Source organism: Brachionichthys hirsutus, chromosome 22 (assembly GCF_040956055.1).
Source record: "Brachionichthys hirsutus isolate HB-005 chromosome 22, CSIRO-AGI_Bhir_v1, whole genome shotgun sequence".
NCBI classification, from domain to species: domain Eukaryota; kingdom Metazoa; phylum Chordata; class Actinopteri; order Lophiiformes; family Brachionichthyidae; genus Brachionichthys; species Brachionichthys hirsutus.
The window spans coordinates 3867894-3880156 of NC_090918.1; the positions used below are offsets into that span (position 1 = coordinate 3867894).

The 12263-nt window shown below is 47.5% G+C and overlaps 1 protein-coding gene across 1 annotated transcript in view; it reads left to right on the forward strand.

The window, feature by feature from the left end:
* The window catches only part of syn3 (synapsin III), a 48254-nt gene extending 43086 nt beyond the window's left edge, over window positions 1-5168 (forward strand). The window contains 4 exon segments of the mRNA XM_068755074.1: window positions 3782-3907; window positions 4121-4175; window positions 4277-4433; window positions 5045-5168. Of these exon segments, the coding sequence (XP_068611175.1) occupies window positions 3782-3907; window positions 4121-4175; window positions 4277-4433; window positions 5045-5168 (462 nt within the window).
* The last annotated feature ends 7095 nt before the right edge of the window (window positions 5169-12263 follow it).

A 12263-nucleotide genomic window follows, 5' to 3' on the forward strand; every position in this document is an offset into this window, starting at 1 on the left:
GTTTCAAGAAGCAGAGCTCCTTTCCTGAAGGATTCACTCACATGTTGATGTTTTATCATCAGTCAGAAGCAGAGGGCGTAGCCAGCCATGATTAATCAATAGTCCCTCGTCCAAACATAGGCAGGACAAGGAAAACACCAGGTTGACTCACTGCGTTTAGTCCACTGGTAAAGACTCCCTTTAGCCTGTAGACAAGTAACGTCCAACAGGACGGTTAGGGGGATGGGAAATCTGTGAGTTTGGGTAGAGATCTTTTAGCGCGGGCCTGTTTCTGGGTTAAATACCTCAAGAGGCGATGCAGTAATAATAATGCCGTACACACACATCAGTCGAGTGCAGGGCAGCCGAAGCACGTGTAAATGAACAAAGTACACTGTGCACTGTCAATGGTATTTAAAAGCCCAATAACAGAGCCACCATATCTGTTGGTTTCTCTACTGGGAGCGAGATAGCGCCTCCCAGAGGGCGGCAGGGAAAACCCATCTAAGAATGTGATCTGGATGGACCTGCCTCCTCCACGAAGCGTGCAGGTCAGGGATCTGCAGACCCACGAGCTCAGAACAAGTTCTCACAAGCAGTTTGTGTCTTTGACTGACAACCCGAAGATATAAAGGAAGAGGCTAAAAGACTCTCAATAAAAGACACATCAAATTGATATGGAAACATTAAAAGAGTTCCGTTTCAGTAACAAGTAAATGCGCCGTTGACTTTGCTTGGCAACCAGATATTTGTAACAGTCCACAATCTCGGCCTTCTCTACATTTATAGTACTGGCGTCAATGTTTGGTGTCTTTGTGAGAGGACACAGTCGATTGGCTTGCTGTCTTTAGATGAGAGGAAACAACATGGGGCATTTGATGTAATCATGCCTCTCGCTGTCTTGTTCCCTGGCTGAGGTCAAACTATCTCAGGAAATGCCGACCAGCTCCTGTGAGCGCTGGGCAGCATTTCCTCCTCCTCCTCCTCGGCTCTGCCTGGCCGTCTCTCTCTAACCCTTTAGCATGATGGAATGTAATAAACCACAGACAGGGAAGTTCTGTCGGCCCATCGCAGCTGGGCTCTGGTCTCTGTTCCAGACGAAGACTTCGGCTTGACACCTGTCCCTCATGAAAAGTAACGAGCACTTCACCGCCTCCTCGTTGCTTCCACTGGTAGCACCTGCTGGGGTCAGGTCAGGGCTCGGTCTCCATGGCAACGCCGCCACTGAGTTCGATAGGTTTCTGTGTGTAAGCAGAGAAAACTCAGAAAGCGTTGCAGCGTTAAAGGAAGTTTAAGATTTTGTCGAGCGAGGAGGTAACTTTTTTTTTTTAGTTCTCTTGCTAAGTAACAAGTAACAACAAACAAGTAAACAAGCAGCGAAGGAAACCTTCCCGACCTCCTTGTTGGAGAGGATGAGGCATTAAAAAACATGGAATCATTTACCTCAGTTCCCCTGAGTGGCTGAGTCACGATGTCGGGCATGACTCAGCGACCTGCGACCGGTACCTGGCGGGGGCCGAGAGGACCCCACCCAACTCGACCCTTCTGCCTCCTTAGATTCTGGATTAAATCAGAAACCGTTACGATAGCAGGAATACAACTGGCGAGGTCTCCCGGACCCCCCCCCCCCCCTCCATCTCTGCGCCGTAGTTTTTAATGAGCACATTTTACACGCCGTGCTCTGCGAACTTTCCCATGCGGCGGGGAGCATCGTCCAAACAGAGCGCCGCGCCGCTCGGTGAGAGTGCAGAATAGCACCTCTGTGTTGTGCTGCTGAAGAGAGGCCCAATAAATCAGCAGGGTGGATCCCGCCGCTGCTTTCCACCGCACGCCGTTTGAAGTGGGGCCTGGCAGTCGCTCCCCGGGCCTCTGCCCGGTCCCATGTGGTCATGACTCAACCGGCCAAAGCAGCGTGCCACGCCCCGCCTATCACTGCCAGAGCCCCATCGAGAAGCTGGGCACGGGGGCGGGGGGGGGCTTTAAAGGGTTATGACCCACACAGTTGGCAGAATAATAAAGGCCTAACGTGGAGAGCTTGGCACACCAAAGTCTAAAATGTGTTTCTGATGCTCCAGATTCTCCGGTTTCATTTGAGTGAAGGACGCATGAAACGATCGGGTCCATCAGAGACTTCGTGGTTTGATGTGGTTCCTCATGAAACATGGTGGCGAGAGAAGATTGAAAAGTAAAGGGGCTAGGTTTAGCAGGGCTTTAACCAAAGCCAGTGTTGTATTTATATACTCTGCAGAGTACATGAAGTAGCTGAGGTTTACTGCAGTACAACAATTATTCTGCACGCGTTTCATTCAGGAAACAGATTGTCTGGATGTAATCTTTGACGAGGGACAGCCGGCGCAGCGGCGGGAGCTGCTTCAGGCCTTTGGAATCGGCTCCCTCTGTGGCCTCTGCTGGTCAGACATCGTGCACCGGAGGAACGGCTCCTGCTTCCAGGCAGCCGGTAACGGGGCCGCCGCGCGTCGGCCTCGCCGACAGCGTCCGAGCCAGGAGCCACATTCCTCTCGGTCCTCGAGGAGTCGGACCGTCGACGCCACACAGCCCAATGTTCTCCTCGGTTCCGCCCTAAAGCTGCTTGTTTTCCTGTGGAGTTTATTGTTTGGACATGCCGGTGGTCAGTGCATAACCGAGGCAGCATAATATTTACAGAGGGAGTCACGTTTTAGATGTTGAGTCCTTTTTGTCCTTCAGAGTGGCACGGGAATCAAATTAAATCTAGTATTAAAATAGTTTACTTTACTTTGAGTTGATCTAAGAAAGAAGAATAAGTCTTGGAGATCTCAAATGATGATGATGAATATATTTATTAGATAGAATGTTAGAGTACAAGTACAGTCACACAGTAGCATGTATTACAGTACAAGTACAGTCACACAGTAGCATGTATTACAGTACAAATACAGTCAAACATCCTGTCTAAGAGGAGCATTTCAAAAAAGCCCTTGCGGTCTTGTTTCCGTTGAAAGTCCTTCGTACATAAACCATCGACAATTAACAATACAAATTTAACAATACTAATCAAAATAAAGCATAAAAATAAAACCAATATTCGATAACTCAATTGATGCAAAGTAACATTAGAAACATAAAATGATTTTACAGTACCGATGCAAACTAACAATAAATCTAAAATAAATTACACCACCGATGCAAAATGACAATGAATGACAATAAATTGCATAAATTACAATAAATTACAAAGACACTTCATATGTGCAACGTGGGTGGACAAAAAAAGGGGGGGGGGGGTTGATCCGGAGAGAGTCGTGATGACTATCTCCGTTTCTGTCCCCCTAAAAGGTGTATTTTTAGGGCCGTTTTGAAGGAGGCCAAAGAGGTGCATGTTTTGAGGGCGGGAGTCAAACAGTTCCACCCTTAGGGGGCAGTATTGTAGAAAGATGATTTACCCATGTTAGTCCTATAGGAGGGGGTGACCAGGCTGTTGTTTGAGCTCCCTCTAGTGTTATGGCTGTGGGTGTCACTAAATCTGTGACAACTAAATCAACTCATTTCAAACGAAGCTATTCATCATCGCAAGCAGCTCCTGCTCACTAAACTGTTCCTGTCTGTGCTTCGTGATTTAATATTAGAAAGTATTAAAACTCCTGATTAAAAGTTTGGAACGGCCCGACTGAAGATAGTAAAGACCCAGGACAAGGGGTGTCCTGCGCATCCGGCAATACGGTGGTTTTTAAGGACAGCAGATGCTGAAATGAGCTGTGATGCTGCCATCTGGTGGAGGAGGAGTGACGGTTCAGGAGCCAGACTGAGGCTTGTCTGTCTGCAGGTGATGGATAGCTCCATGCCTCTGATTGGTGAACATGCAGAGGAGGATAAACAGCTGATCACAGAGTTGGTCATCAACAGAATGGCCCACGTGCTGCTGGGAGTTTCTGCACCGCAGCCCTCCTCTGTCAAGGTGCGTACATGTACTCTACGTAGTAGTTGCTAGTACTGTTACTGTTATTAGCATTAGCACTGTCTTTAATCAGAACTCCGATAGACGGATCTTTATGCTCCCCATGTCAGCCGGGCCTGAGCCACAACCCGATCAATGCGATCGAGACATTAGCTTTAGCTCTCTAGCTGCAGCCGTGTCTTTGGTGTCTGAGTCCTTGACCATGAGTGACTCACTAGTGACTCCCTGTCCCTTCGTCCACAGACCACACAGCCCAGGCGAGGTAAGCGACGCTTTCTGTGTAATGTGGGCATCGAACTCTGGGGGGTCCTCGTTTTCCTATAACAATCAGCCTTACGTGTGCGCTGTGCTCTCCTGCTGCAGGCGGCCATCGCTCTGCTTCTGCCTCTCCATCCCAGTCAGCCCACGGTTCCCCCCAGCGAGCCCGGTCAGCCTCCACCTCGCCCAATCAGGCCTTCCAGCCCGGTCCCATCCCTGCCTCCTCTGGGCCCGGATCTCAAAAACAGTCACCACAGCTGAAGTAAGTGGGATCGCCTTGATGGAACGCTCGTATGGCAGAATATTTACATTTACAGTAAGAACTAGAAAAGCCCCCAGAGAGCGCAGACCTCCCCCAAGCAGCTCGTTCCCCTCCTAACTGGATCTACACCGTCCACATGGTGATCTGGATCAGCACCAGAAGGGTCTAATCTAGGTTGTTCTTGCTATCTTTATTCACCAACCATGAGAAGACAAAGTGAATCAGAGTTGAATCCATAAATGCGTTTTAATGTTAAAATGAAAAAGATTTTACGGACTCCATTCTGGATCTGATCCAGATGAAATCCGGCGCTGAAATAGAGACACCCCCACCCCCCCCCACCCCACCCTGCTCGACTGTCAAAGTCCAAAAACATTGGTCAAATTCAAAGTGATCCAGAATCCAGGATCTCTTCCTGTAAACATTCCCAACATTCCCAGATCCGTCCAGAACCTTTGGAGTTTTCTTGCTAACGGACGGATCACGTAACCCCCGCCTCGCCTCGGCGGTGATTCTCTGTAGGGGAGCCGTGACGTGATAAACGGTAATGAGGGGCTGAATGTGACATCATCGATGACATCATCTCAATTCATTCTCTCTTTACGGCTCAGCAAATCCCAGTCCTTGACGAACGCCTTCACAGAGACGCTACGAGGAAACATGACCGACGACGAGGCCAAAGCCGAGACCATCCGCAGCCTCCGACAGTCCTTTGCCAGCCTCTTCTCCGACTGAAATCCCCCCCCAGAAGCTTCCTCCTCATGCCAGACGACAGGTTCGGGGGGGGGGGGGGGGAATCTCTGCTTCCTGTTCCTTCTCTTTCCTCCTCACGGTTTGTGGCGTTTAACTCCTGGCGCAGCTCGCCGTCCTCTCGTCGACAACGTCATCGCGAGGAAGTTCAACTTTTGTGTTCCTGATGGGGGGAATTGAAGGGATGTAAAAAGTCTGTGTGTTTAGAAGACAGGAAGTAGTTCCTCGTGAGTGTTTCCCTTTCCCCTTCGTCCTGTTCAGCGGTGGAAGAGGGAGGAGCCAGCGAAGCTGTTCATTTACTGGGTCACGCCTCCTTTCTTTAGACGTGCATGTATTCCATCTGAACGTCAGTCTCCTCGCCGCTCCCTGCCTGTTACGCATCTACGGCAATATGGGAACGGCTCCTCTTTCCAACATTCCCAAAGTGCTTTTGAATAAAAACAAAGAGGGGGGAAGCCCCCCCCCCCCCCCCGTGAAGCGTACCGGCTCGCAGCCACCGTCTTCCGCTCCGTTCTCGCCGTGGTTTCTACCATAACTTGTTGTACGTTGTATTTTAATGTGCTTGAAGAGGGTTTGCTTTTAAGCGCCCCGGTGAAGCAGACGTCCTTTTTCTTTTCTTATCGTGGTTTTCCTTTGGTGCCACGTGTAAGTGGGCCGTCCGGTCACAAGCGTTTCTTCACCCTCAGTGTTGCCTAAAGGCAGTGAGAATAAGAGCAACGCTTTATTTTATGGCTGCTTTTATTTCTTAATTTCCTAGGATGTAATTTGTTGCAAATTATAGCAGAAATGTAGAAACTGGTTTCTAATTGTAAGCTTCGAGAGATGGAAACGGATGAAGCGACAGTTAATCCAATTCCTTCTTTTAATAGTATATTGAATACTTGGTAGTAGTACTCAGTAGTACTTCTGCAGAGCAGATTGCTTGAATGGTTTTCCACGCGGAGAACAATCCCAATAATAAACCATCGGCTGCTCTTTCTGCAGCGAACGATCTTGTAATTGACTCCATAAAACCGACATACCGTATTTCATTTCCCGTCGAGTAGACCGTCCTTCATGTCCTGTGTGTCCTGTGTGTCCTGTCCTGTGTCATATGTGTCCTGTCCTGTGTGTCCTGTGTGTCCTGTCCTGTGTGTCCTATGTGTCCTGTCCTGTGTGTCCTGTCCTGTCCTGTGTGTCCTGTCCTATGTGTCCTGTCCTGTGTGTCCTGTGTGTCCTGTCCTGTGTGTCCTATGTGTCCTGTCCTGTGTGTCCTGTCCTGTCCTATGTGTCCTGTCCTGTGTGTCCTGTATGTCCTGTCCTGTCTTGTGTGTCTCGTCCCTGGCAGACGCCAAAGTTTTAATGATAATAATAATAAATGTATTCTTTCACATGCATGAACCTGTTGAAAATCATGTAGTGCTGTGTGTGTGTGTGTGTGTGTGTAAAGTTGTACAGTTGACATGATAATTAATACTCATAGCTAGCGCAAAAAAAGAACGCCCCTTTTTTTGCACCAATTATTTTAATAAGTTTGAGCGCCGTCAGAAACACGAAAAGATTCTTTTTCACTGCTCTAAAAAAAAAAAAAGACGCCTCGAGTTCGTCCCCTGACAGAAAGCAGCTTCTCACAGACGGAGCGCGAAGACAACGTGACGTCTCTGTTTGTCTCGGAGACAGCAGAGACTAGGCGATGTCTCAGAGGATGGCGTCTGACCCGCCGCCCATCAGGAGACGGCGGCGTCCCGGCGCTTCATCGCCATCGCTCAGTGGACACATCCTGAGCACTGAGGTTAGATGATGATGATGATGGTGAATTTCACTCGGACGAAGAGGATAGGGGAATGAGCTCGACTGATGAAGAGGATGAGGGGATGAGGAAGGCCTTATTCTTCATCATCTGCGATAGAGCCGTGTTGTTCTTCTCAGCAGCAGGGAATCAGCACTCGTGATATTAATACTTTTTGTTAACGCTCTCCAAACACCCGTTTAGTTTTTTTTATTCTGCCTCTGGTGACTGTTTGTAAGAGCGAAGCTCTGATCTGCGTCTCGTCTTCACTAAACCATCCGACCACATTATCTATTTCCTCTCTTCGCTATGAGACTCATCAGATTAGTTTTTATTGTAAATATTCCTCTTGTGTAATTCTGCAGTGCGATAAGCCATAAACATTCCGATGTATTGTTGCTCGTGTGACATCACGAACAACGCAAAGCACTGAGTCTGTCGATTTTCGGAGGCCTGTTCTCCTTTCGTATTAAATCATGTGACTCGCGAATCACCTGCGACGAGGCGCGTTTCTGTTGAGGGACCTCCCATGAAACTGCAAAGTTTACTACCTCGAGAAACTCTCGTCTCGATTCAGATCAAAAGAACAGATCGATCCAAAAGGAAAGCTCAGAGGGAGAGGAGAGGAAATTGGTTTGATGCATGGACTGTCGCCGAGCAACAGCGTCTGTGACATCAGCCTGAGGGAGATCAGCCTGTAGCGGAGTATAAGTACTACTTCCTGTTCTACTCTTAATACACTGCTCTGCCCCTTCATGGAGCGATTGTGTATTACATCCCAGGAACATCCACCCTAAACCCAGTCTGATGATCAATTATTCTGTGTGTGTCATTAAACTGGCATGTAGCCTATAGTGTAGCTGATTATCGGGGGGGGGGTCATTTGGAGCCCTAGAGCCCTAAAGAAAGTGAATCTGACCTGGTGCACGTTTTCAAATCTCCTTGGATTGTCTCATTAAGAAGAAACGCACAGTTAACTCATTGTTTGCCGATAACGGCCAATAGCTCCGGAAGGTAAAATGGGAGGAACACGCTTTCTTTCTCCTGATGAAAGACGAGACTTTAATCCTTCGGTGTCTGCATAGTCCCAGTAGAGAATATTCTGTGGGGCTCTGGAAAATCTGGCAAAATGAGCGAAAACCGGGGCGCTCGGCTGGCACTCGATGAGTTAAAGTAGTTATTGTACGCATCTGGTTGATGGGCAGCTTCCGATCAAACCTCCCTTTGATGTCACAGGACGCTGCATCCGAAGCTCAGTTCACTAAATGTCTTGGGACAGATTTGATAACTTCACCTTCATCTTCATCACCTGCTCAGCGCTTCCTTGTCTTTCTCATTCCCGGGATCGGAGTCTCAGGCTCGGGCTTCTGGTGCAGATGATGCAGATGAGGGGTAACAATGCACCGGTTTATGGGCCTTCCTCGCTGACGAAGAGTCCGTGCGGTGTTCTACGTGTCGGTAACGTTCTGTGTGTCGGTGTAAATGTGGCATGAAGACCAAACCCCGTTCTGTGGATTTTGTTCGGTGGTCTCGATGTTTGGCTGCCTATTTGTGAGAAGCGCGATGCATTTCATGTGTTTCTGTAATTTATTGCTATCTTGTTCTTTAGCCTGAAAGTCCAGGTTTCTGTTATTAAAGGTAACAACTTTTATTAAACCCGCGTTTGTGCATTCCAGTTTCTATCAGTCATCCTGTGTCGGAGCCCCCGCCTGAGGATTTGGATGTTTCTCCTTTTATGGTCACTGCAGCAGAAGCCCTGGCACTCGCGGTGCTCTCTTCTCTTTTTTAAATGCTATTTGAAACATGCAACGTTCATAATATGTGGCGATAATCCTAAAATCCCTTCATCTTGGACTGCCACCAAGTTTTATTCCTCTTGGCACGAGGCTCAGGTGTTAATGGCTGCCGCGGGGGGGGGAATGCTGCAGGGGCTGCTTTCATCTGCTGCCCGCTTCACGTCGGCCTTTCTAATGAATGGCGCTAAGCGCTCGAGTAGCAGCGGTAACACGAAACACATTCAGTCCGGGAATATGTCTCTGCTCACACACGCACACATCAGAGGCTTGACCGTCCTCCAACAACGGCCGCGGGAGTCACGGGAACATTTAGATCCACTTTCCTCTTGAGTGTTTCAGGCTGAAACTGAAGCGCAGAATGCCGGACACAGAGAACGGCTCCCGAGGAAATGTCTAATCCACATTCTATCTCCTAGTCTGCGTGTCTCAGACGGTGTAATCTGCCTCCAGCAGCCTCGGCATCCGAAACTGATTTGTCGAGGCCTCATTTATAGACATTTTTAAGATGAGATTTCCACTCCTACCGCAAAGAAAAGCATGAAACACAATCAAAACTCTTCCGGCTGGACTCCAACAAATCTCTCAAAGGAAAAGGGGAATTGATGCCATTTTTAATAAAAGTCTCTTTTCGACCGGCTTGTCGACCGCCCTGACTTTGTTCAGCAACAGGATTTACTCCGTGATCCGGATTAAATATTCTTACATAATGTGAACTTTTGCTTTTCCTGGCATTGATCCCATTTCCAAATGATTTCATCTTAATGTAATTTAATAGCGGTCTTAAACGGCCTTGATCCAAACACAGAATCATTCGACCGCTATGGCACTGAAACCGGTTCCCAGTGCTTCACGGTTGTTCCCTAATCTGGGGCACGTGTTGCATACCAGACTACAGGCAGCCTGATGCTAATCTGCTGCCAGTGGGAGGTGGAATGTCTGATCTCTGATCTGCTGCAGGTCCTCGCCTGCCTGCCTATCGACACAAACATGCATGTGTGTGTTTGCTCTGAGGAGAGGAAATAAACCTGTGTGAAAGCTTAATCCTCACGGTGCGTTCCTATGGTAACAGGTGAACCAGAGGGGGGCGCTGTCCTCCTAAATAAACCAGTCCATCTTCATTGCCTCTTTCTCCCTCAGCTGTAGACAAGAAACTTTATCTCTTTGGCACTTGGGCTCTTCAGGGAGGTTGAGATGTGAAACCGATGTGAATAATGATAGATTATTGATCGATTGGACACCAAAGCACTAAATGCATATATTCTATCCTGAGTAATCAGCCTGCAGTAGCTCCTCCTTGTATATGTCGGGTCATAACGCTGATGGAGACGGTGAGCGTTCGCCACCCTGGTGACCTTCCTGCTGTTCTGCCTCACCACAGCGCACCGTTACCATTTGGAACTTGTTCAGACGCCTCTCAAACATCAGAACGTTCAGAACGTTCCACACTTACAGGTGAAAGACCTGGACTTGGAGAAACTGCCGGTGCTGAGCTGTGGCTGTAGGAAGGCGGCCGCTGGAGGCGGCAGGATGTTCATCTGATTTGAAGTCGGGTGTCCAATGATGACGAGAATTCAGGACCTTCAATCAGGAATTTATTATATATACAATAAAAAAAAAACTCAGTGGGAAAAACCCTCCAAACAGGAAAATACAATCCAAACTGCTAGAGACCCGGGAAAGAGACCCGAGCTCAGGGACGTCCACGGAGACGGAGGGAGACGGGTTCCACCGGTCAATCAACTAAATACAAAGAGGAAAACCGACCTTCAGCGTCAAACAGGAAGCGCCCGATCCACGCAGGCGGGAGTGGTGCGGTGCTTCGGCAGCTTCAATCAGTTTGCGTTCAGCTTTTGTTTCCTCCGATGATGATGATGATGGTGAGTCATGTTTTCTTAGAGCGTCGTCCTCTGCAGGTGATTCATGCCCTCGGTGCATGAATGGGCAGAGCGGCACGTCTATATTTAACCTTCACTTATCATTCTTACGCCTGAACGGGAAGGTCTCCGCGTTAATCACACACTTTGTCATTGAATTGCCGGGCTTGGATACATATTTGTGTTGCGTGAGTGTGTTTTATGTGAGTGTGCGTCAGTGTATTAAAAAAAAAAAGCCTTGTTCCCCCGAGCAGGTTTGGCCACAGTATACAGCAGCTATAGTGGCCACTATAGTGAGAATCTTTACCATCAGGAAAGGCCTTGGTTGTCAAGGCAACTGCAATGTCTCATAGAGGATGCAGAGAGAGAATCGGGGGGATGGAAGTCCTCTACTTTTTACAGTTTCAACGGGGACTTCTACTCGGAGTTGGACCTTCCCAAACTGTGAGGCAGAGCTACGAGTTAAACTCTCATCTACTCATTCATTTTGTTACAGCTGGATGTTGCATCAAGAAGAAAGAAGAAAGCAGCATCTTTTTTATTTTAGTTGGTCACACGCACAGAAGAAATATATTAAGTATTTATACAGCTGACTTTTATTTTTGCAGTGGTGGAAAACCTTCTGGACACAATGGAGAGGCGTGAAACTCCTCTAGTTAGCCAACAACAAGTCTGGAGACTCCACTGGAAATGCTCAAGACGCACGTGTCTTTATGGAATCGGTGGATTCAGACAGGATAATCCAGTTTTCATTGGAACCGGAGGGAACCCCCCCCCCCCCCCCTCTTAATTTCCTCTGTTTTCGTTCTGTTTTCTCTGCTCCGCGCTAAATTAAATCCTTCATTAAGTGTTTCTCCTGATCTCATTGGCGCCCAAAAACAGGAATAAAAAAAATCAATAAACGTATGATTCAACCTCCAAAAATCGGTCCAGCAACTCTTCTGGATTTACTTCTGTAATAAATGATGTTCTGTGTTTTTAATCTCGTCTCCATCAGCCCGTCAGTCAAATCACTGCTCAGCTAATTCTCCCCCTTAATTTAAACTAATCTAAACAGGATGTGTGGGAATTATTTTAGCTGTGGAGACATTTTAGCAGCATGCAGCAGAAATGATGAATATTTCCTTCCTGCACAGTGAAAGCTCTCAGCGGTTCAAGGACTGCTGGGTGATTTTTTTCTTTTTTAAACCTGTATCTGGAAACCTCGATTGTGCCATATCGCCTTCAGCAAAACGAAGTGATCATGCCAACGAGCATTTTTGAAGTGGAACAGAAGAACACTTGGAACGCCGAGATGTTCAGTTGTTCGTATGGTGAAAATAATATCGATCTACCACTGAATTTAATCTGGATTGGATCCGGATTGCAGCTACTGTCGCTGTCCGGATTTTCCCATTTAATTATAATGAAGGCTTTTTCAAAAAATCGTATCTTGTAAAATCAGCATTCAATTTACTCCCCAAAAATCCCAGTCAGAAAGGGGTCCGATTTGAACCATCATGCAAAATGTCTTCTGGATCTGATCCAGAATGAGGTCAGGAATAAATATTTAATCTTAACATTAAAACTCATTTATGGATTCAAAAATCAGTTAAAAATACACAGCAACTCTGACTCACTTTGACTTTTCATGGTTGGTGTA